Source organism: Prunus dulcis, chromosome 7 (assembly GCF_902201215.1).
Source record: "Prunus dulcis chromosome 7, ALMONDv2, whole genome shotgun sequence".
NCBI classification, from domain to species: Eukaryota; Viridiplantae; Streptophyta; class Magnoliopsida; order Rosales; family Rosaceae; genus Prunus; species Prunus dulcis.
Window position 1 is genome coordinate 13714481 of NC_047656.1, and position 26429 is coordinate 13740909.

Consider the following 26429-nt stretch of genomic DNA (forward strand, 5'->3'; position numbering starts at 1 on the left):
GTGTGAAAACTCCTTTTCCCTTCCTAATTTTGACAAGAATAAATGATATATTGTTTTGTGCTGAGCCATTATTTTATATCCCATCAGCACTGAGCAGGCTAAAGGCTTTGGATTCTTTGTGGTGTTGGAGAAGAAAGAGACCAAGTAAGAGGGGTAGACCTGGGAGGGGAAGGCCTATTATTACTCTATTTGTTTATGATGGAAAGTTCTGATAGGCTACTAGGCCTTATAGGCTCCATTCCTAATCAACACAAAGAGGGGTTAGAAAAAGTTGTGATGATTGAAATTAGAGAGCCTGTCCTTTGACTTGTGCTCTCCCTCAATAAATAATATCCCCAGCAGTCACCAAAAGTCCTTCATTGAAACAAGAGGTAAAGGCAACAACTTCCACACAAAGTATTCAACCACAAGCCTATTTGAAAGGGTCTTCTTCTCTTCTCTTGGTCACTCTGCAGCAGGCAGAGATCAGAAGCAGAGAGAGAGAGAGAGAGAGAGAGACAGAGATATGGGAAGAGCTCCTTGTTGTGACAAGGCAAATGTGAAGAAAGGACCATGGTCACCTGAAGAAGATGCAAAGCTAAAAGAGTACATAGAAAAATATGGGACTGGAGGGAATTGGATTGCTCTTCCACAAAAAGCTGGTAAGATTTTCATTTTTCATTTTGCTTGTTTTGAACATGTAATCATTTCATATGTGTTTGTATGGTTTCTTTCCATCCTTTTCTGGTTTTGTCCCTATAGTCTACAGTTTGTTTGTGATAATTACTGAATGGCTTTTGGTTGTTTTCAACTGCAGGTCTTAGGAGATGTGGGAAGAGTTGCAGATTAAGATGGCTTAACTATCTGCGCCCCAACATCAAACATGGAGAATTTTCTGATGAAGAAGACAGGATCATCTGCAACCTCTTTACTAACATTGGAAGCAGGTACCTTATAATTTCTCACCTTCTTTGTTGTTGTCAAATATCCCCTTTTTCCCCTTCAGTTTTCTCTTTTTCCTTCATATATTTCTGGGTCCAGTTCTTTACCATTTTCCCCACCTGGGTTTTCAATGTTTGTTCTCTCACATCATCTATAAAGAAAAAAGAGTGTTTGGGACAGAAGAACAGTTACATGTACAAAGAAAATATACCATGTGAAGATACATTTTAATTTCTTCAGTTCATTGCTTGCATGCCAAGTTTAGATCTTTTATGATAATATGCAGTACCAGTTTCTTGTGCTCAGTCACATTTCTTCTCATGGAACTTAACCACATCAATGTGCAGGTGGTCCATAATAGCAGCTCAGTTGCCAGGCAGGACTGACAATGATATCAAGAACTACTGGAACACCAAGCTCAAGAAGAAACTCATGGGATTAAATATTCTTCCATCCCAGATAAAATCCCACTCAGGCACCTTCTCATCTCTTCTTCATCTTCAAGCTTCATTATCATCATCTTCACCATCATCATACAGAGGCAGCAACAACAGCACTGCTTATTATGCACAAACCAGGTCTTTCTCTAGTGCTTTGGAGCCCATTTCATTTTCACCCAGTCTTCTGAGCAGAAGTTCAACTAATGCTGCTTCTGTTCTTCATCAAGTGCACCAAGAGAGGTTTGTGGGTAGGGCCATGCAGCATAATTACCAAGTCAAAGACAACATCTTGATGTTTGGGGGTGAAGCAAGTTGCAGCTCTTCTGATGGGAGTTGCAGCAACCAGATCAGCCAGTGTAGAGACAGAGAGTATGAATATAATTACAATTTCTTCAATGGTGGGGAAGGGCACCAGAAAATCATGCTACCAGATGGGCTTAATGGGTGGAGATCAGAGAAGCAGAATGGCAATGGGATTTGGGAAGATCAAGCCCCATTAGATTATGGCCTTGAAGAAATTAAGCAGTTAATTAGCAGTACCAGTAGTTGCAACAACTTTTTGTTTGATGAAAACAAGACAGAGGAAAAGGCCATGATGTACTACTGATGCTGACTGTGAGTAAAATCAAAAAGATTTGAAGAAGTGGAGGAAGGGATGGGTTGAAGATATTCAGATTTGGACTGGGTTTTGGGTGGAGGGGTTAAAATGTTTCTGATAATGGGTGCACTTTCTTGACAGTACATGGTAAAAAAGTTTCCTTTGTGCATTTCTTTTTGGGAAATGATGTATGTATGTAAGTACAGTTTAACTGCACTGCCATTAATCAGGCATGCCAAGAAAATCTGAGGGAAAAAAAACCCATCATCTTTTAAGACTGAAACCTGCAATCTTAATGGCCAAGTATCCTTTTTTAGTCCTTTCTTTTCTTCTTCTTCATGGTCTTAAAAAATTCAACTTGAATCTGGTCCTTAGATCTTTTATGGATATTATCATCTCAGAGTTTTTCTGTTTTTGAGTTATTATTATTATTATTATTAAATGACTTGATGTTAATCCCAATCTCAGTCTGAATAAATTATAGAAGCAACAATATTATAGAATTGAAGGCAGGCATATTATGCCAAAACAAACGTCTCATTGGCGTCATCAGTTACATCAGGGCCTTGTTTATGCACTGCCAATGGCACACGTAACATGATAATTTGTCATGGTTGATAAACTAGTGCTCACTATTTTATAGTTTTATCTATTTCCCAATATTTTAGCCAATAAAATTATAATTCCCATCTTCCATATATTTTTATATCTTATATGAAAAAGAAATCAATTTATTCTCTCTCCTCTATTTTATCTCTCCTTGTCACCCCTTCCCTCTTTACTCATGTCAATCACCGGCCAATAACGTTATAACACGGGTGATAACACTTCTACATAACATAGCATTATTAATTGAGAATAACAAAACACTGTTATTTTTGTTGCAACTAAGTTTTTCTCTAGTCAAACCATTGCATTGCATGTGGCATGCATGGTCAGATGTTTGGGCATGGGAGCAAATAGGAACACTATTTTGTCTTTAGAGGCCTGGGAACTAGTGCTGATTGTGGCATGGGTTTGAGGCTCAAACATAAATTATATTAACATAATTTAAAACTGGGATTTTTTAAATCAGAGCCTGCAGTTAAGCAGCATATAGCATGTAAGGTTGGCTGTCAATAATTGATTACACGCTTGATGGAGACTTAAGAGGTAGTGAGAGGAAAGATGCATGCTTGAATTTAAAACCATAAAAAAGAGAGCAAAAAAAGGGGAACACAACAGAGATTCTCAAGAGGAAAACTGAACCCATTTGAAATGCCAGGGAAGGTTGATGTGTTTTGCTGTTTTGTTTTCCACAAGAAAGATAGATAGCAAAGATTGAAGATAAATGCATTGCATTGACCTCTTCAACATGTTTTGTCTGCTTTCTGCCAATAGATTAGACTAATGGATAGGCATTATATAAAATGGATATTAGAAAATTTATAAATTTTCTTTAAAGCAATGGGGAAAGGTTTCTTATTAGGAATGTCTTTTCTAGTGGAGTGAAAAAGGTAAAAGTTTGTGGCACCAACTGACCCATGAAGTTTCTAAGCAACTTTTTGCCAAATTTTGCTGTGCAGAATGGACTTTTGGATGTTTGTAAGCAAATAGATATATGTGGCTTATGACCAGCCTGTTGTCCATAGGCAAATAGATATTGCAAATCTACTAATCATAATTCTCCTCCAATCAGTTCTTATCTTGAGCTTTGTTTGGCCAATTACTCAAGAATTTTTTGTTTTTCCTTTTAATGACTCAAGATTTTAGCTAATCACGCAGATTTTCGCGGTCTGATCTCAGCGATTATACATATTGCTCGAGATACATATTCATCCCCAAAAAAGAAGGAAAAAAAAAAAATCAAAGACAATGTTGAAATTTTGAAGTACATAATAACTATGATTTATCTTCTATAACACATACAACCACACAATATTTTTTTTAAAAGGGGGCAAAAATCAAATAATATTTTCAATGAAAAAGTTCAAATTGAATCTCAATAAAAGGTGAGAAGATTAAGTGGGGTATGTTCTCTTTTGTTCCCTTCACCTTTTCCCAAACACACAGCTTTCAATACTTTCATTCTAAAAGAAAACCTTTCTGGAGATCAGAAGAAAAGTTGGAAGAATAAAATTACATTGACCTTCACCAGTAAAGTGCTAAAACGGTCGTTGATTCAGAGCAAGCCATGTCCTCTAAGTACAGGAATTAAAGATGAAGGCCCCCAGTGGCTCTCAGTTCTTAGAAAAAGCCAAATTGCCCTGGACCAAGAAATAATGATTTCAAATTTGGCTGCTTTTCAATTCTTCTTAGTGCAATGAACTTGGCAGCAGACATTCGGTCCAAAAACAAAATTAATGCAAAGCTGAAAATTGGTCCCCCATCTGTATAGGGATTTCAACATTGCTAATTCCTCCTTCTTAGGGCTCTATGATCATATTTCAATCTCTAAAATTTACTGCTAAGCCTCCTGATGGAAAGGTTGTCAAATTATTTGGACAAATGGAAGAGTAAACATCAAGTAATCAATAAGATAATGACACTTGGTGACACCGATACGATACAATGATTGGGTATTGTACATGGGGATATTACAGCAATTTTATGTACAACATGCACAAATAATGGTTAGGAAGGGGTGGTATAATCTTGGCTTTTTACAAGAAATCCCATTGCCAATAAACTTTCTCTACAATTCCTCCACCACTCTTTACAGCAAGGTGAAGTGTTTCAGAAGCAGGAGGAACCCCCCAGAGTAACGGCACTGCAACCGTCATTCTTAGCTTTTCATGCAACCCACCTTTCATCGCTTTCTCTGCAGCAACAACCTGAATTTGACAACATAAAAGGTATATTAATACACAAAAGCTTATCCATGACACCAGTCTTCAGAGTTCAGGCATGCATAAAAAATTCTCAGCTAACTACGAGATACACGTAAACTAGCCACGATATCAAATGTGCAAAATAACTGTATGAAGCAAGATACAGTGACCAGACCAGGAGGGGAGAAATGCGCCAACTGGAATGACCTCTTTCCTATGGTATGCAGAATGCTTGCTCCATCCCCACGTACTAAAGGCAACCATTTCACCTTTTTTGTTTTGTTTTTTGTGTGGAACCATTTAACCTGTTCAAACAACATCTACCCTAATTCTATATGTCTTTCACTTGTTCCTTTTCTTTTGTTGTCCTCAATCCTTCTGTGTACTCATCTCTCTTTTTTCCTATCCTGGCATTATTGAAGTGTTCCCATCTTTCCTCTCCTTGTCAAGCAGTGGCTAGTTCAGTTCACGAGACTAGCTTTGTTAGTAGTTCAAGAAGTCCTTTTGTAGGCGGATCTTCCATAGTCACAAAGCTTGACTTTGAAGGATTGACCCCCAGACAAGGAGTTTCTTGAGTGGTGACTATTGCAGTATTGATCTCCCTGACTTGAAACTCTTAGCATTCCATCTAACTTACAACCATCAAGGACTGTTATCTTGTACTAATGGGAACTTTAGCTTTATTGGCAAGTTTCATCGCTCTCTTTTAGCCCTACCTCCACTCAGAAAGGCAACAGGAAAAGAGCAAGCTGGCTTGCCACAAAACTTGTATGGCTCCACCTCTGGAGACCCATCTCCAGTAAGGGACTGTATGTACTTGGGTTCCAAATATCTAAGCGATGAACTTTCCAAATCAGCAAATTTAGACATCTTTTACATAAACTAAATATCTTCCCAAGAAGACAATCTAAGGATTCAAATAAATCTGTTTACTACTCTGCTCCAGCCAGCATGGACCCCTACCTGGCCCATTACTGGACAATTGTCAATGGCCGATATGCATATGTTTGTAGCAATTTATTAGACAAGACAAGGCCTAATACAGTTTTGACTAACAAATTGAATTTACCGCCATTCCGATCAAAACTCTATTTCCACTACTTGAATTGAAAATTAATAATACTAAGCAATTAGTAGTAATGATGCATGCAACAAATACATAGAGAATTGAGAATTCAATATAACCCCACAAGAAATAAATATATCCATTTGGCATGGGTTTCATTGCAGCTCTTAGACCATAAAACATGAATAAGTTTTGGAGACTTAATTATCTTATCAATTGACTTTCTTATAGTGAAGCCATAAGGCTAGGGGGGAGACAGGGTATTGAGAACAAAAATGTTCCTCTGGTCCTCAACAACAATCAACAAAATGAAATAATTCTGATGGGAAAAAAGAGCTAAACAGTAAACATTTGTGACATGGAAATATGGCATACCTCACCACCATGTTCCAGCACAGTGTCTTCCACAACATCGCTTAGCATCTCAATGGAACGGCAAAACCCAAAGATACATAGTTTCCTGCCCGTATCAAGACCCTAGAATGACAAATTCTCACATATATAAGACAAAGCACAAAAGAGAAGCAAAAAAAACATATAAACGATCAAATTGCAGCTTAAACAATAGAAGTAATAGTGAAAAGGTTTGTTTACATTTGTTGCTGCAATATCAAAGAGAGCACCTAGACACAAACCCTGCTCTGTATCCATGTAATCACTCTCCTGAAATCGCTGAAATCTTTGATTAGCCTTTGACCTCCCTTGCTTCTTCTGTCAAGTAGACACATTCAACTAGATGATTTAACAAACAACTTTAGTACTCAACATGGAGTCTGAAGATTGAAAAATATTTAGGCCTAAAAAACGCCATACTTTCATACTAATTACTCATTGTAAGCAATATAATCATAGCCCATAAGGGTCAAATACAACATAAAAACAGGGACAGATTACTACAGTAAGAAACTTTATGCTTTAGAGAAAACAATTAAGATCAACATACATTTGAAGAAGTGACACGTCTAGGGACCATGGAGCCTCCAATCTGAACGAGTCCATCAGTAGTGAACAATGTGACTCTCTCCTCAGCAACCCATTCAATTTCTGTCAAACATGAAAACCCATAAATATTAAAATGAAACCAAAAGATCAAACAGTAGAACAGTGAAAGAACACATACAATGCTAAATGTTAAATTAATAACCCAATTGCTTGGAAATGATATTTTATTATTTAGATATGAACATGATGTAAAGAAGGGTACCTACCGGAGTCATTGGACCAAGGAAAGAAGCCGAAGAGATCGTCGGGTAAGGAATTGGACGAATCGGAGGAGGATTTGGCGCGAAACCGGAGAAGGCGAGAGGGGCAAGGATGGGAATTTGGGGATTTCGGAGGGAAAGCGGCGGAGAGAGAAGAGAAAGATGAGTCCTTGGCGCGAGAGAAGGAGGGAAAGGAAGAGAAGGGTGAGAAGCAAAGAGCAGCTGAGGTTTCAGCCATTGAAAAGAGGAAATTGCAGAGAGAGAAACGGAGAAGAAAAGAAGGAAATGACATGAAAGAAGGAAAAAGGAAAGGGAAAGGAGGCGAGTTTGACGCCACATGTGGAGGATGGCCACGTGTAACAACCGAACGTTTAATTAGTTGCTAACTTGTTAACATGCCACATTGTTGGATAGGAAGGAAGCTTCAAATTTCAAAACTCGATCTCATCGTCGTGTGCGACAGACGTTATTTAAATCCTATAGTTTATTAGGAGGGGATCGAACTCAAATATGTAAGAATTAAAATACTATTTTAACTAATTAGCCTAACTCACATCTGCATATAAAATTTTAAAGCTCGATAAATATTTTGGTTAGATTCGCAAAAGCATATTAATATGCCACGTGTTTAATCTCTTTTCTATAATTTACAATTTTATACAAGCTAATATTACTGTATTAGTGGCATAGATTCTGCAATAGGGATTGAAACCTTATTATTCTAATGTGGAAGGGTTGAGAATCTGAGATGAAGTTTGTTGGATCTATTCAATAACGACGGGACGGGTTTGATTATGTCTTTTGTGCTTTCTTCTTATCAATTACAGTATCATTCATGTCTTTTCGTTAGTGCAAAGAGGCTTTTCCTAATGTTTTCTACAACATTGTGATGGGGTTATTATTTGGATTGATAAGGTTGACTTGTTTATTAATCCTAAGCATGATTGTGCTTCGATGGATCCTAAATTAACACAAATTTTTAATACATGTATGACTTATTGTTGTCGAAATAATGAGACAACATATATGAATACAAGGAGACTATTTTCTCTAAAAAATTATAAATACTCTCACATTACAACCAAACCACGTTAAACAACCGTTATAGATTAAGGAGCCAAGCCATGCTATATCACAACTAACCCTCAAACTCCATGAATCATGGAGGAAGGAGAGGGGCAAGAAAACATACAGATAGCAGCTGTAAGAAAGAAGCTCATAGTAGGTTATTTCATCACAATATAACCTAAAAGCCCAATCTAGTATCTTAGTAGGCCTAGCGACATCTCAGCCCACAGTTATATTGGGTACACAGAGGCAGGCAAGCGAGGTTTGGCTTGTGCGAGCAAAGGGCTAGCCTTCTTCAAGTAAATCTGATCCTCAGTGAAGTCAATCTTGTCCACATCTGGCGGCAAGCTCCATGAAAACCCTTGCAGGAGCCTTGCAAGGAGCATCACAACTATGGTGGAGCCGAGCCCAACGCCCATGCAGCCTCTCCTTCCAGTAGAGAAGGAAACGAACCTCAGGTCATTCTCTTCTAGGTCAACTTGTTGGTCAACAGCTCCATTCAGATGGCGTTCTGGGTTGAATCTCAATGGCTCTTCCCACACTCTAGGGTTGCGCCCAAGCTCTAAGCGGCTTAAGATGACATTGCTGCCCTTTGGGATGAAGTAGCCTGCCACTTCAGCATCTGCGATGGACACGTGGGGGAGGTTGAATGGTCCAACTGGATGCAACCTCATAACTTCTTTTGCACATGCCCTTATGTAAGGGAGGTGAGGGACATGGGATTCTTGAACAAGAGTCTTTTTTCCCACTACCCTATCTAGTTCCTCTTCTGCCTTTTTTAGCATCTCAGGTTTGTTGAGCATTTCTGTTAGAGCCCACTCTGCTACATTGAATGGACTGTCCACTGTTGAGAGCTGCAGCTCCTGATCATCCACAAGACATTTATGATTAGTCGGGTTTTTTTTTTGGTACTAATTAATATTTATGTTTAACATCATCCAAAAATTCTTTTTAGGTTCAGAATGAAGCATTTATTGGGTGTAGTGTTTAATATATCATCCACATATACTTATGCAATGATGAACATGTTTCATCTCGATTCAAAGTCTCACAACATAACATATAAGTATTTTATATGTTAATAAATTTACGATAAGATAAATATATAGTATAACAATAGATTGTTTACCGTGGTTTGCGCTTTGATCTCTTCATCTGATAATAAGGGTTGTCCATTTGCATCTTTGAGTGAGATGAAAACGTCAAGCAGGTCATCAGGCTCATTCCTCTTGCCATCTCGCCATTCTTGTAACCTCTCATTCACAATAGGCTCTTGGTGCTTCTTGACAATGTTCATAGCCTTCCTTACCTTTTTCTCGTGCCCATCGATGTCAAAAACTCTAAGCCAAGGAAGATAATCAGATAAGCAGAATGCATAGGCATAAGTGAGCAAAGTAAGAAGCGCAGAGACATGTTCTTCTTCTTCAACACCAGGCCCTCCATCCTCCCTCCCTTTGCCAAAGTACGTTCTGTTGAAAATCATCTTTCTCATGATACTTCCTGAGTAAAACTGGGCTGCAATTCTCACATTCACCACTGAACCATTTTGATTGGCTGAGCATTGGTTATACAGAAACTTAACCAGGTTATCAGCTTCTTCGTTTCTCTTACCAATTAGCCAATGAACCCTAGACGGATTGAACGCATCAGCAACCAAAACCCTTCTCATTTTCCTCCACTGGTCTCCCAAAGGCGCAACCACTGTGGTCAAGTACCCGCTACTTAAAGTTTTAGTGGCCATTGTGACGGGTCTCGATGCGAAAACTGCATCATTTTTCTTCAAAAATTCCCTGGCAATTTCTGGTGAAGTTACTGGGATGACATGAACATTTCCTAGGCGTATGCAGGCAATGTCAGTGTTGAGTTTTTTCATGAGGCTGTGGATCCATCTGTGTGCTGGTCTGTTCCTCCACATTTCCGGCAAACAACCCACAATTGGCCATGGGCTTGGCCCTGGAGGGAGAGGCACGACTGGGACGCTATTTCTGTTGTGGGTTTTGAGTACGAATTTGACAAGAAACATAAAAATAATGAAAGCAAGGGAAAGAGCAATTGGAGACGTGACTTCAGAATCTAAGAACAAAGGCAACGACATCTCAAACCCTAGTGATTAATGTGCTGCTGCTGAGCTTGTTATTGCAATGTTCTTGTTATATAAAGTGCTTTGGGCTTTCTGTGTTTGGTGTGAATTAGGCTATTAAAGACATGACTGCTCGACAGAAAATTGCATGCCTGAGAGAAGTTGGTAGAGATTTATGTCGAGCTAGATGGAATGATATGAGAATTTTGAACATATGCAGAGCAACCTCAAACTGGTTTGGATCCTAGCTACCTGCCTTTTCAAATTACTTCAATTAGGCATATTTTTCCAACCCAATGAATCGACTTGACAAAACCCGAATTCCGATCAAGTGGGTTTTTGGGTTTGTTACGTTGGATTATTAGTTTGATTTGTTTGCTACTTTAATACGTGTTAAGTTCTTTGTGAGGTGTAGATTTGAGATGATGTTTTTACGATTACAATTAGGGAGGCACTGTCACTAAAAACGAAGGGCAGTAGTTTTCGTGACATTTGGATAGGTGGTCAATGATTTTGCATAATACTCACTACTAATTGAATGTAATTTTGACTATTAATTTAAATATGATTAATAAAATCCTAAATTACTATGGCTGACACATAAACAGTAAGTTTTTATTATAATGTTGTAATTGTAACCCAAATCAATAAAATATTACATGTTATAAATCTGGAGTATTGAGGAGAGAAAAATGGAGAGAAGAATTGAAAGAGAGAAATGGAGGAAGTTGGTATTCTCATTCATTGATCTGTTTCTGTATATTGAATGTTTTTCTCAATCTGATTGTTACAATGAGAAGGAATCCTTTTGTAGGCAAAGTTTTCTTCCAACGTGTGGGCCCCCTTCCAACATGTGGGCTCCACACCTAATTATTTACAACACTCCCCCCTTGGAGACCACAAATGGTATGGAATATATCTAGTTAAAAACCTTGCCAGTAAAAACCCAGTGGGACAAAAACTGGTCGAAGGGAAAAAAAGTACATAACCATGTGTAACATAAAATTCTGTGTATATTGACACGCGTGCGACACTGCCTCGTTAAAACCTTGCCAGGAAAAACCCAGTGGGATAAAAAACCTGGACGAAGGAAAAAGAGTACAGTGTGGAAAGGTCTTTATTGATGGCACGCTCCCCCTGATGCTTGATAGAATATCTTGAAGCCATACTGTTGATCATCTGTCTGAATGTCATAGTGGACACTGCTTCTGTGAGTCAATCTTGAGCGACACTGCCTCATTAAAACCTTACCAGGAAAAACCCAGTGGGATAAAAACCTGATGAAGGAAAAAGAGTACAGTGTATGAATGTCTTTATTAATACCATGCCTCCCTGATGAATATCTCCCCTTGAAAACTTCATGACTAACTTTGTTCCAGTAAACGACCATATAGATTTCCAGAGTCTGCATATCTCACATCATCCCAAAATGATGGTGATGGAGTTGAGCTCTATCTGGAAAAATATGATGTCCGGTCCAATATACTACCGGAAAATCCTTAAAGTGTCCAACGGATAATCCTCATAAAAATGCTTCAATACTTTCTTAGTATAAGCAATAATCTCGTTGGCATAATGCTCGATCTTTCAGTCGAGACAAATATTTCTGGAACTCTTGAGAAGCTTTAATGTTTTGCAAACACATTATAATCAATATACTCACTGAGGCAATTTATGTACATTAACATTGAGTACAGATTTTGTGCTTCAGGAACATGTCATTCAGGGACTTGCTTCATGCAATTTCAATCCTTTCAAGGATTTTGTTTAAAGGGATTAAACTTTATGACACATTATATAGCTTTAACCCAGCTATTTATACATCTTTAGGGAATCACTTCAGGAGATATGCTCTGTGCATTTAATAACCCTTAAAGATAACATGTTGGTCTCCGTAAATGTGCAATAAAGAGGCACAATGGAATCTATAAATATGGAGAAAACCCAACATTCCTTGTTTCTGCCAGAAACATTGTGTCATACAAATTAGGTATACTCCCTTTTATTCCGAACGCCCAAGTATAACTTTCAGTATTAACATCTTTTGGGGTTCGTACTATGGGTTTGTTATTTGACGTTCATTCTCATCTATAATGGAATTGCCTCATTCCATTTTGGCCAATGATATTGTCGACATTTAATAATTGAACATGGTTCCAATCAACACAGCCCATTGATGATTTGAGTAGCTACTCCAAAATCAAAATTTGTCATTCATCAATTCATGATCCCACCATTCTCATGTGCATGCGCATGCATCAATTATAAGCATTTCTTTGCATTTTGGGTACCCAAGCCACTGCAGGGGGCTTTTATTATGTGAGAATGTGGATTATAACCTCCAATGGAGCTTTATGTTATAGTAGGGCGTGGATAATCTCCATTTAGGGAGTTGGAACATTTAGAACCATATATCTGGCATGCTGCAGGCATGCCACAGAGATTAATATATACATGTCAATTGATTTCTGGGACTTTAACCCATACAATTTGCAACGCATTAGGCGTGCACAATATCAATATTGACATGTCAAGGGATTGTCCTTTCGGGACTTCAATCCACATCATTTGCTACGCAACAGGCATGCATCATATTGATCACTGCTATACCCATATTTTGTTCTTATGGGACTTTAATCTGTGCAGTGTATTATCAATGTATCCAACTTGCAATTTGTAAAATTTGCATTAATAATTCATGGATACATACAAGCCATTCTTTTGGAACGGACTTATCTCCCCATTTGGTTACCTTTCAAGATAAAATATCAAATAAGTATATAAGCATAAAATAACACAAGTATTGCTTACATCCTTAGGTGGGAGAAACTTTTCTCAAGTATCATTCATGCTTGTATCGCCCCAGTAAATATAATGTAGCGCCTGATGATCTAGTTATATCCTGCAAGAGCAAAATCACAATTCTTTTCTCTGTCAAAAACAAATAACTCTCAGAGTTAGGATCACTTCATGGATTCTTTCTTCAGATGTTCATTCTAAAGAAATAAAATCTCTTATGAACAGAGAGTTATAAAAAGAAAGAAAAGATACAAAAATTGTGATATTGATTGCAAGGTAAGGTAAGCAATCAGGGAAGGGAGCTGGTGGGAGAAGACAAGCAGCTCATCAATCAAGGAAGGAAGCCGGTGGGAGCAGAAAACAAGCTCTCAATTCTCCTAGTCTAGAAGGACCTCAGGAGATTAGAGCACAAGGTCGCCTTCACAATTCCCTGATCTTGCAGAAACATGATCAGGGATAGTCTTACTTCCTGAATGGATGATCAGAGATAGTCTTGCTTCTCAGGCATATTAAGTGCTTAATGATAAGAAAAACAAGTAGATATAGCATCATTTTGTATGGGAAAACTGGATGTCTTCTACAAAGAAAATTTCGTTAGTAACACATTTATACACAAATACAATGAATAGGTAGAACCGGTGAATTTCAAATTAACCATAGGAAAATTGCGAGATTCTCGGGATACTTTTGAAAAAGTAGCTCCGTGAAATCCGTAAAGCAAGATCTGCTTTGAAAATAATACTTGAAAATGCCGAAAGTGCCGACAGGCATTATTAGAGGCCACGTGAAGTTTTGGACTCTGGGAAAGAAAAAGATAATATGGGGATTCGAGAAGATATTGGGATCCTGGAAATGTTGCCACATTTTCGCCTATAGATATTGCCTTTGCAAAACTTGATTGGAGCAACTGCGTTTCAACTCAACTTCCTTCATTTTCTGAAACTTTAGTTTTTGTAAAACTTTCTTCGAAACCTTCTTAAAATGGCTTCCTCTTCTTCCTGCCCAAATAATTTCAATTTAAATGATGCTCCCACAACAACCAGTGACGCCAAAGTTTGGCGTCCATCCTTTGTATCCCAAAATCGTCATCTCACAATTAATGATTCTGTGATGATGAATGATGCTACTGCTGTCATAGTAGCTAGGAATTTCATTATTCCAATGGATGAAATGTTGTTGACAGGGAGGTCTGAGGAAGAAGCTATTAATGACTCAATGGCTTCTAGCATTCAGAGTGCTGCTTCTGTTTCTAACTTGGCTGATCGTTTGCGTGTTAGAGCAAACGAGGTTCAGAAGCTAACAACTGAAAATTATTCTCTTCAAAGAATGCTTCATGAGTCTCAAAAAGAGGTTGAGAAACTCAAAGGAGAGAATAATTCCTTGTTGAAACTGGTGAGTTCGTACTCCGTTGATACACTGAGAAGGCTAGACATGCTGCAGGTCTCAAATGAAAGAATTTTGGGAGACCATGAGAGGCTCATGGCTAGGCTTAAGAGGCACCGTCCTCTTCCTTCAGAGGCTTCCAGAACATAATGTAATTTTATAGATTTTACAGGGCCTGCACCTTTATTGCAGGTGTAAAAAAAAAAAAAAAATCTATCTGTTATATGTTCCTTTCCTTTTATAATAATAATTGCGCACATTCTTAAACTTGCATATGTGGTTTTTACGTCTTTTCAAAATGACGGTTTGGAACCTTGTGCCTTATAGGTTCAAATAACCACATCAAATCTCTCATATTTCCATGCATGTGAGCCCAGAATTTTTTGGTCTGGGTTAAACCCAAACTCATAATTTATTCGCCATTTTCAAATGGACATGAAATATGAATTGAATAAAAGCTACGATAATATCTCAATATAGTAGTTAAGAACATTAACTACTATATACCCACAACTTCAAGTTTTAGGATCTCTCATATATTTGGATCCATGGGCTTCCGGCCCAGATATAACAAAATATGTGGGGAGCCTCAATTCATCATTTGATTTTTATACTGATATTATCCATTTCACGGTGTATTCTTAACAACCGAATTCACAAAATATATTTCTTCCTTGAGGTGTCGATTATAACAAAATCGAACTTTATTAAATTCATCATTTTCTTATGCCAAAGAAATATGTGGTGTACCACAATTTGCAATAATACCTCAAGGGCTGTCCTTTTGATTGTTGGAACTTTAGGTTCTTAACACTGTTAAATTTTGAACTTCAGGCCAAAATCACATATTCTCATGGTATGGACATTTTTATAATTTTCTGTACATATTTCGGGACTTCAAGCCCTTACATAATTGTCCATATTTTGAGGAACTTCTGGCATCTCATTTAATTGTTTATCCATGAGTTTGAGGAACTGCAGGTTCCATTTGTATATAGTGACGGTTTTTCCAAAATGGTTAATATTTATGCATATGTCACTATTCATGTGAATAGTACTATTCATCAAGTCATGAATACATATCTATTCATATGTGCAGTACATTTGCCAGTACAATTAATATTTATGTGTACGGCACTTTTAACCAATACGGTACTGTTACATCATCAAGGAACTCTAGGTCCTTATTTATATGTCAAGGATCAAGGATCTTCAAGTCCGATCTCTTGTTTACATTTATAGTACCGGAGAGACTGCCAGCTCTCATATCAATATCATTATCAAGGATCTTCAAGTCCTGATGTAATTGTATGATGAGGATCAAGGAACTTCTGGTCCTGATCTGTATACTGTAAAAACTCATCATACAGCACAATTAATCCATAAAATAAAATTACTTGTATGGACGTTAATCCCGCACCATACTTTAAATGTGCGGTAAAGTAAATTCATAAAGTATGAGGGTTAATTCCACGTCATACTTTAAGTAAAAGTAAATTTAGGATAAAGTAAATGTGCTTGTATGGGCACTAATTCTGCTCCATACATAAAAGTAAAGGCGTGGACGATAAACCTGCACCACCCTTTAAAGTAAATTTACGATAAAGTAAATGTGTTTGTATGGGTAATAAACCTACACCATACAGTAAATAAAATAATTGCGGAATGAATAAAGTAAAGACAATTATTTGTGGGTTCATATCAACACCACAATCAAATAATATAATAGATAATATTATTATCGTTTGTGAACGGCATCATGATTGTCTCTCAAATCAAATGTTTTCCACCTGCAATCTACACTGGTCATGAGTATTAAATTCTGTATGGATTTTAATAATGTAATTAATTAAAGAAGATAGAGTGAGGCAGGATACTTATCCCTTTATTTCGATGGGTGTTCACATCCAAGAACAGTAGTTAAAGAGAAGTGAACGTTGTGGGGGTTGATGAGATGAAGTTGACACTTGACAGGGTGGCTTTGGCATTTTGCCATACAGCTGTCACTTTGCCTCTGGGTTGCTGTCTTCTTTGAAAATTGAAGATTAAAATCTGCAAAAACACTGTACGGCATGTGAACTCCCACCTAAGTGCAAGGGGTGGCTGGGGCAGTATAGTGGGAGTCTCCCAAGCATGAGGATCTGTCTTGGAGCAGCATGGCAGCCTATTATCCCAACCAGTCACTGACACTGCCGAGCCTGGCCTTGGAGGTCATCTTTGAAGCGCCGAAGCCCCGGCTGCCCATAAAGTCGGCACTGAGGCCGAGCCTCTCGACCTCCAAGCACAACCTCTCCGTGGCCAAAGACATCAGCAAAGCCAATAAGCCACCAGATTTCATAGTTGACCTTTGGAAGGAGAGGAAGAGGAGACTAGCACTTGTGATGGCGCTGCAGCCGCTGCTGTAGGGATTGGACTGAGCTCCGGGTTGGCAATTGTAGTAGGAGGCACCACGCCTAGAGCAAGGGACAGTGTTCCTCTGCATCGCACCGTAGCTGATGTACTTGCTGGTGGCTAAGATGCGGCGGTTGATATTCATCAGGGAATTCAACTGGTATATTTGAGAGCGGATTCGTGCTGATAACGTGTTATAAATCTGGAGTATTGAGGAGAGAAAAATGGAGCGAAGAATTGAAAGAGAGAAATGGAGGAAGCTGGTATTCTCATTCATTGATCTGTTTCTGTATATTGAATGTTTTTCTCAATCTGATTGTTACAATGAGAAGGAATCCTTTTGTAGGCAAAGTTTTCTTCCAACGTGTGAGCCCCCTTCCAACATGTGGGCTCCACACCTAATTATTTACAACATTACACTTAATTTAAGTTTCGAGACACCACTTGCAGTTTTCTATTAAAAATTCAAACTAAAGCTTTTTATTTAGGGAGTTGATTTTCCCACTTCTTTTTTATTCATTTACACTCTCTTTGTTAGAAATTGTATGTTCCCACTCATTTTTTGTCCACTTATACTCTTTTTTTTGTTATAACTAAAAGAGTAATGCTAGGGAAACATCTATTTGTACCATATTTATGTACCATCTGATGTAGCTGTAGAGTTTGACTATGCCACATCATTAAATGAGTTTTTAACATTTTTAATTTTTAATTACTTTTTTCACCGATACAGAAACCTAAGAGCCGTTTAGTTTTTCACATCGTTGCTTACGCCTCCTCCCCTACCCCTACCTCTTATCCTACCTCCTGCTAATCCGCCAGTGACAGGAAATCTTACCGGAAGTCTCCCGGATGCCGACAATTGCTCCCCTTGTCCCAGTTTTTCATGCTTTTATTATTATTTTAAATGTTTTTTTTTTCTTCTCAAGGGAATGAAAATAGATTCGGCAATTAAGTTCAACGTTGGTGGTTCAATTGGGTAGATATTATATTGGGTTCGATTGAGTGGCAGTGCTGTCAATCTGGTTCGATGGAGCAGTTGTGATTTTGATTGGGTGATGTGGTGGTTCAAGCTCTGCGTGTGGTTCAGATTCCAAGCGACCGTGTTTGAAGGTCTGTCTGTGGTGGCGATGTTTGACGATGGTGGTGTTTAACGGTGTTGGTCGTGGTTAGGTGGTGGTTGTGGTTTGAGTGGGTTTAATTGTCTGTGTTGGTGGTGACGATTTGACTGGTGGAGGTTATGTTTGAAGATGTTGAATCTGTAATTTCATAATTATAACTAGACTTTTGAATTCTTTTTCAGAAATCAAATTTCAAAGATTGGGACATGGCAGGTGGTTTGTGCAAGGATGGAGTGCACTTATAGGTAGGCAAGTAATAGAAAATAGTGGTTAATTTTTTTTGTCACTGGCAGATTGGAAAACTTTGGTTTATTGTAGAGGTGGCATTTTAGACCGAAAAATCGTAGAAACCAACCGACATTTAACCACAATAGCCGGAAACCGAACTGCATTTGCGGTTGCGGTTATGGTATTTGATTTTCACAACTTGCGGTTACTGCAAACCGCGACTATATTTTTTAAAAAATAAAAATTGCATTTTATTGTTTAATCATAGCCGTTGTATAACAAGACCACTTATCTTGTAAGTAATTAGTTTATTAATAAAATGTACTAAACTTATGTTGTTTTATTTGTAGATAGCATTGGTGCTCAAACAACACAACAGGGTCCTTCAAATCCACTCACCACCACCAACACTTGAGTTTGTAACATTGGTGCATTGCATTTTCCTTTTAGGTTGTAACTTTAATTAACTTTGAATTGGATTTTTCCTTTGGGTTGTAACTTTAATTCATTTTGCATTGCATTTTCGTTTTAGTTTGTAACTTTAAAGGATTTGGAATTGGAATGCTTGAGAAGTTGAGGTTGTGAATGCTTGAGAAGTTTAACTTTAATTGGAATGCTTGGAATTGTAACTTTAATTTTCTTTAGGTTGTGAATGCTTGAGAAGTTGAGGAGGTTGTGAATTTATATATGCTTGAGAAGTTGAGGTTGTGAATTTATATTTTTGGGTTAAAGTATGCTTGAACTCAAAAGGCTTCAAAAGAAGTATCAAAACTAGGCCTAAAATGTGGAATATTGGATTTTTATGACATAAAAAGAACTTGTGGTTTTAAATTGCTAATTCACGGTAAGCGGTAAACCGCAAGCGGTTGGTTTACGGTTTCAAAAATCACCATACCTCAAATAGTCGGTCGTTTTGCGGTTTGAGCAAAAATTCGCGGTTACCGAACCGCAACCACCCCTAGTTTATTGTGACTGATAAGGGAGAAGATAAGGGAGGAGGAAGGGGAGGAGTTAGGCAAAGAACCAGTTGAAGATACGGGAAACAAAACTTCTCACGTGCTTGGGTTTTTGTAAAGTGAAGGGTGAAAAACATAATAAAAAATGAAAAATGTTAAAAACTCATTTAATGATGTGGCATAGCCAACTCAACAGCCACATCAGATGGTACACAAATATAGTACAAATAGATGGTCTCCCTAGCATTACCCATAATAAAAACAATTAAAAAACAAAAAAGAGTATAAATGGATAAAAGGGGGGGGGAAAGATCCCCCCCCCCCCCCCCCCTTTATTTAATATACACCGACAATTGATGTTTAGGTTTCAACCTAGGGCTATGATTATTTATTTGGATTTTTTTTCGTTTTTTCATGTCTATTTGGACTAAGAATTTGAAAGAAGGTGAGGATTTTTTGTTTTGGGATAACTGATGATTAATTTGGTTTGATTATTAGTTGAAGTGTTAATAATTTCGGATTTGGTTCTTGCTTCTCGATGTTGCATTTTTTGGATTTTCTCAATTTTAGTTTTTTGGCATGGTTGTTTTATGATGGTTTGGTTATGGTTTTGTTTTTCCCTCTTCTGTTTTTCGTGGTATAATTGAATAGTAGAATCTTCATCAAGTCTTCGTCCTGCATCAGGTATATATATATATATATATATATTTCTGGATTATTGTTTGGTTAATTAATCAAGTTCTTGATATGTTTTACTTGGATTATACTTCTGTTTTTTCACATGTCTCAAATGATGGAGACAGATGTGGGAGTCAACAAGAATGACTCAAGAATACAAAATAGAAATTGTAACTAGTCAGTTGAAATAATGACTCAAATGGTTCCTCAACTATTGCTCCAGTATCATTTTGGTCCACAAACTAAAATTTTCATTTGAACCATTCTTAAACTCTTTATTTTGTATCAAGATGGTCCATCTGTGACAGATTTTGTCACTTCTGATCACGCGATGGCCACGTAACTGAGTTTTGAAGGATATATGCGACTTTTTGAGAAGCTTTATCATTTATAAGCAAAATACCTACACTTTGGTCGATGTTTCTCTCATTTTAGGCGATTACCATGGACCGAAAAGGATTCTTATGCAATTTGCTGAATTGGTCGATGCTGTAGTAATATGCGAGTCGTTGAATTGGTGAAGTTAGTGTATAATTTCAGTGTTAATTTTGGAGTTCGAATTTGGGAGTTAGGGTTAGGGATTGATTTTGGGGATTTTGGGAAATTCACTACTTGTTGATAGTGGAGTTCGAATTTAGTTAGGGTAGAAAGACTCCCAAATACGATAAGGGCTTTTGTAATGCATTTTATATTGTTTTTGTTTGGAAATGGATGAGTTGTCCTTGTCTGGAAGTGTGGTTTCTTTATGTGTAAAAGATTCTTTTTTCTGTGTTTGTGTTCGCCTTTTTGGTTGTTTTATGTTTAAAGTAAGGGTAAAGGGATTGTTTTCCATGTGGATTTGGCGTTTGCTACATTGATTGCAGAATATTTTTTTAAATGTCTGTGGTTCCTTGGTTGTCTGCTTCACACCCAACTCAGTAATTATTGTCCTTAGCATTAACAACAAAACTATAACTTTAAATTAACATATTGTTGTTTCAATTTTGCAGCTACCAATGGAATGTGCACTCTAGAATTACATCATGGGGGCTGGTTTGAAAATGAGGTTTATAAAAAGGGTAAGGTCTGTTATTTGGACAATATTGTAGATGATTTTCTGTCCTTATTAGATTTAATAAAAATTGGGAGAAATCTTGGGTATGATGTTGACATTTCTCAAGTTGAGCAAAGTTTGGAAATTAAGTGTAGAAATGTTGAGGGTGGACTGGAGCTTGTTACATCAGATACTATAGTGGTTGAAATGGTTGGTCACATACCATCCAATAAGGTTGTTGTGTTATACTATAGTGAGATTGAAATTTGTAATGGAGTTAGAAGTCAAGCATATGTTAAGTGGCCTAGTTTGGATAATGAAGACTATGACTATGATGCATATGCAGAGAATTGTGATATGTGACTCATAATTATCAAGTGAAAGAGGTGGCTTATATTGAAGATGAGGAGACTTTTGAGAATGTTGGGACAAAAGTGGCAAATGAAGATGCAGGGGCAGAATTACTAAATGAAGATGCAGGGCAAATGTGACAATTGATGATGAAGGGGCAGAATTGCCAAATGAAGATGATGATTCAGAATTTAAAGACAATGATTATGAGTTCAGTGAAAATGAGGCAGAGGTCAGGCCAACTGTTGGAGAGAATGTTGCAAATGAGGGGACTAATCATGGGCCTCCAGGAGAGGTGTCATCAGATGGTGCTAACACATCAGAATTTGACACTGGAAGTGAGACTGAAGATGAGGGTAAAGGTAGAAAAAAAGAAAAAACTACCAAAGTTTAAGCGGTATAGAAGATATGTGGATTTGAAAAATCCTAAGTTTAGATTGGGAATGAAGTTTGCAAACAAAAAAATTACTGATAGAGGCTATCAATGAGCATGCAATTATACATGGTAGGGAAGTGAAATTGATAAAAAAACGACAAGAGACGAGTTCAGGAAAAATGTGTGGAAGGCTGTTCTTTCCAAGTATATAGGTCAAAGATTGATACAGAGGAAGGGACATTTGCAATAAAAACTTTGAGCTAGAACATCAATGTGGAAGAATAGACAAGCTTAGGTATACCACATCAAACTGGCTTTGTGACAGATGCAAACAAGCTCAAGCGCAACTTAGAGTTTGATCTGAAATCATTTTAAGAAGATGTGTTGGAAGATTACAAAATAAATATCACAAAAATTCAAGTTTATAAGGCAAAGAAGCTGGCCAGAGATTTAATTGAAGGTACTTACAAAGAACAAAATGCTAGGTTGTAGGATTATGCAGAACAATTGAAAAATGCAAACAAAGGTAGTACAGTCGTAATTAAAACTCGGATTGTGAAGGGTGAGACAGTGTTTCAGAGGATATATGTGTGCTTGGCTATCTGTAAGAAGGGATTTTTAGAGGGTTGTAGACCTGTTATTGGTGTTGATGGCTGCCATTTGAAAGGGCCTTATCTTGGACAGATCTTGATGGCTGTTGGAGTGGATGGGAATAATGGTTATTTCCCAGTAGCTTATGCTGTGGTTGATATTGAGAGTAAAGACTCTTGGATTTGGTTTTTCAATTTGCTTATTGAAGATTTAGGGATTACAAATGGAAGAGCTTGGGTAGTCATTAGTGACAAACAAAAAGGGCTTGTACCTATCATTGAGATAATACTTCCAACTGTAGAGCACATGATGTATGTGAGACACCTGTACAATAACTTTAGGGCATCACTTATTGGTCTTGCTCTGAAACATATATTATGGGCTGCAGCAAGAGCTACAACTTTGCCTTAGTGGGAAGTATAAATGGAGAAGATGGAAAATGAGGATGAGGAAGCTTAGAAGTGGTTGAAGAGGAGACTTGCAAAAAATTGGAGCATATCTCACTTCGAGTTACATTTTAAATGTGATATTTTGTTGAATAATCTATGTGAAAGTTTCAATGCAACCATACTAGATGCAAGTGATAAGACAATTTTGAGTTGTTTGGAGAGGATAAGGGTGTATGTGATGCTTAGGATGGCTAGTAGGAGCTCTGCATGTAAGAATTTGAGATACTCTGTTGGGCCTAGAATCTTCAAGATAATTGAGAAGAACAAGCTAGGTTCATCACAATGCATTCCTAGATTGGCTAGTGAGAAATTGTATCAAGTGAGCCACATTTCTTGTGGAGAATTTGTTGTAGACCTTAGAGCAAAGATATGCTATTGTAGGAGGTGGAATTTATATGGAATACCATGTCCCCATGCAATCTCATCAATATTTCAAAGATGTGAAAACCCAATTGCTGATGTGGATGATTGTTATAAGCCTGAGACTTATATGAAGGCTTATGAACCAGTGATTCACCCCATCCCTTCAATAGACAAATGGAGTCATTGTGGCCTTCCTCCAATTAAACCTCCGCTTTATAGGCAACAACCGGGTAGGCTTAAAAGAGTTAGGATAGTGATGATCGAACATCCACCACAGCCTATGTTGTCTATCTTTGCCGTAATCTCATTTCCTGGAGCTCCTGCAAACACTCATCCACCGAAGCTAAGTACCGTGTCGTTGCTTGCACCGCCACTGAACTTGCTTGGATCAAATCCCTGCTTTCGCGAACTTGGTATTATGCCCTCCTCCACGCCTGCCATTTATTGTGACAATATTGGTGCCACCTTCTACTGTGCCAATCCTGTTCTCCACTCTGGCATGAAACACATTGACATTGATTTTCATTTTGTTCGTCATTTGGTCACTCGTGGGCTCCTTCAGGTATCTCATGTTTCCACCACTGATCAACTCACTGATGTCCTCACAAAGCCTATGTCTCGCCACCGTTTTCAACTTCTCTGGTCCAAGATTGGTGTTGTTGATGGCGCCACCATCTTGCAGGGGCGTATAAGGGAACCACAGCAATCAATGCAAATCAATGCCTCATCTCCAGCAATCTTGCCGCTGCCAAATAAGGCTCTTCTAGTAGCTCCATCGTCAACTCCTCAGAATCAATCAAAGGCTTCCCTTCCTAATTTATCTTTATATTGACTTTGTTTATTAACTCTAATTGATTTTGTATTCAATCACACATCTACTTACTCTAGTTAGCATCATACTCTGTATATAAGCTTTGTACTACTCATTGTATTACTCATCAAGTGAATACAAAAACATCCTTTCCAATACTATTATTCACACACTGTACTTCCCTGCAATATCAATGTATCCTGTGAATGGAAAAAGCAGATTAGTAAATCAACATGCGACAGGCAATATTCGATAAATACAACATGCAGTAAAGAGACCAAATGCTGGAACTAGAGATAATATTCAAAATAATTTTCCTTTTAGAACAAGGAGTACTGCAGACATTCATTAACTGAACTGCTATGGCACAGATGCAGAAACACAGGCTTGTATATACCCACACACCCAAGCATGCATGCATACACTTAATCGAAAGTAATATATTGACTTTTAAAAATATATTAGTAATAGTAACCACTGGGCATATCATACCAATAAGACGTAAACATGACATTGAAACAAAACCCGTGAAAAGGTATGACCATCATTTTCTCCCCCAGAGGGGCAGATTCATGTCAATCTGCAAATTTAGAGTAATGTGAAAGCAAAATCCGAAAACACTTATCTACATACAAACCGATCAGGCCAATGATCAATGCAATCTGTCTGCAATTCGAAAACACTTAAGCTGCATTTAAACATTACATAAACTCTTCACTCAGCACAGCATAACACGAAGCGTTTAAACAGAAGCAAAATTACATACTGTTTGCGCTGTTTGCTTTAGCAAACCTACCGTCAATGGCCTCGGTGATATTCTTAGCATTCAAAAACTTGGGGCCATCTCGTATCCAAGTCATCTTCCCGGATGGTACCTGTAATATCAGAACAAATTTTCACACAATAGAAGTGAAAACCAAGCTGGCACACCATTGTTAGCATGAACTGATACTCTCAGATCTACTTTACAACCTTGGTGGCCAAAACGACGTTCCTCGCTCCTCCCTTGACCCTGAGCCTGGGCTCGCTGAACCACTGGATACATTTCTGTAGAGTCGAAGAAATTGATGCCGGACAGGAAAGCTTGGTCGAGGAGGCCAAACGACTCCAGAAACGTGTTTTGCTTGCCGAAAGTCATCGCCCCTGCGCGAAGAATGAATTTGTATTTGAGAATGAGAGGGAGGGTGAAATAATCAGACTCGGAGTCGGTAAGATTGGGGCGAGGTTGAAGAGAGGCACCGCCATTGCTTCCCCTGAGAAGCTCTTTGAGTTTGTCAACTTTGAGTTGAACGGGAAGGAGAAAAATCAAAGTATCTGCTATATCGGCGCAAGTTTGGTGGATTTTCAGGGTTTGGATAAGATAAAAACAGAACCTAGTTACTATCCAAGTGTTCGAAAAATCGTCCAACAAATATTAATAATAATAAAAAAATTTCCGCCTAGGCGGGTTGGGTCCTTTTTTTTATATTTTTTTATATATTTTTTTTCCTGACTTTAAATAAAACTTAGTCTTGGAGGGATATGGAGAAGAGGAGGAAGAGTTAGATTTAGAGGCCCAGCTTTGAATCAATGCCTGTTGAAGCAGATGTATCAGTGTGGAGAGCCTTGCTCAATGCTTGTCAACTTCATTCTGCCACGAAGTTAGCTGGAGCCATATATATGCTGCAGCAGATCTATGGATGGAGGTCAGGCAGATAAGAACACGGCTCAGGGAAAAGGGTTTAGAAAAGCCTCCTGGAGTAAGTTGAATTGTTGTTAAAAGCCAGGTCCATTGTTTCGTTGCCGGAGACAGATCACACCTTCAATCAGACATAATTTATGCAAGTTTAAATTCTCTGTTAACCTTGATAAAAGAAAGTGGATACATTCCTGATCTTCGATTGGTTTTGCGTGACGAAGAGGGTTAGGTTGAAAGTGGGGTCATAATATTCAGTTTTGCATACTGCTAAGGGTTGGGAACCTTTTAATGATCACTAAGAACTCAAAAAGGCTCTGTGATGGGTTCCATTGATTATTGTTTCTGTCATTGTTGGAAGGGAAGAACATGAAATTTTTTGCATCTTTTTCAGGATTGATAAACAATTCCCTCGTGTATATTTGTATTGAGAGTCTGTGACATACATGAAAGAAAGCTTCCAGATATAGTTGCTCAAAAGAATGAAAGCATCAATTTCAAAAGATGGAGAAGGAGCAGTCAATTTAAGAAGTTTGGTTATTGAGTTTCAGACCAATTGTACACTGATAGAAACATTGAACTGTATATACAATTCACAATGGCTCCAAGCCCAGATGGATTTATAGTTGCCTCAGGCAGAGCATAATTGTAATTGTTTTTTTTTCAAGAGAAATTATTTGAGTCAAGGCTAATTCTTATAGCAATGATGCCACAAATCTCACAAAAAACACCAGTCAATCTCACTCCGCAAAGATAATTACTAAACCAAAATTATCATTACGATTCTGTATTTAGCCAAAATTCCCAAAGTTTATGTTTACAACAAATCGTCCCCACAAGCAACTCTAAAATTCTTGAGAGGCAGATCAATTGTCTCCTTTCCTTTTACCAATCTTCTTCAACAGCAACATGGTGATGAATGTTTGGCAAAACACCTCCATTACCAATAGTAACAGTCCCCAAAAGCTATGGCTTTTGGTTCAAGACTTGGATTTAGGGTTTGGAGGCTAAACTTTATTTTTAGAATACAAAAATAAAT

At 37.8% G+C, this 26429-nt stretch overlaps 3 protein-coding genes across 3 annotated transcripts; 1 reads left to right on the forward strand and 2 right to left on the reverse strand.

Moving 5' to 3' along the window:
- Nucleotides 1–271: 271 nt before the first annotated feature.
- LOC117634844 (transcription factor RAX2) lies at nucleotides 272–2346 on the forward strand. Its single transcript, XM_034369100.1, has 3 exons — nucleotides 272–641; nucleotides 797–926; nucleotides 1269–2346. Exons 1-3 carry the CDS (start codon nucleotides 506–508, stop codon nucleotides 1966–1968), a joined length of 966 nt encoding a protein of 321 aa, XP_034224991.1. The 5' UTR covers nucleotides 272–505; the 3' UTR covers nucleotides 1969–2346.
- A 2069-nt stretch (nucleotides 2347–4415) lies between these two features.
- LOC117636123 lies at nucleotides 4416–7404 on the reverse strand. The gene is made up of 5 exons (XM_034370590.1): nucleotides 7044–7404; nucleotides 6779–6879; nucleotides 6430–6546; nucleotides 6211–6312; nucleotides 4416–4772 (listed from the first exon to the last, which is right to left on the reverse strand). The coding sequence occupies exons 1-5, from the start codon at nucleotides 7327–7329 to the stop codon at nucleotides 4602–4604; spliced, it is 777 nt and encodes a 258-aa protein (XP_034226481.1). The 5' UTR covers nucleotides 7330–7404; the 3' UTR covers nucleotides 4416–4601.
- Nucleotides 7405–8011: 607 nt separating this feature from the next.
- LOC117634481 (tryptophan N-monooxygenase CYP79A68) lies at nucleotides 8012–10232 on the reverse strand. Its single transcript, XM_034368614.1, has 2 exons — nucleotides 9235–10232; nucleotides 8012–8968 (listed from the first exon to the last, which is right to left on the reverse strand). Exons 1-2 carry the CDS (start codon nucleotides 10198–10200, stop codon nucleotides 8336–8338), a joined length of 1599 nt encoding a protein of 532 aa, XP_034224505.1. The 5' UTR covers nucleotides 10201–10232; the 3' UTR covers nucleotides 8012–8335.
- Nucleotides 10233–26429: the final 16197 nt, after the last annotated feature.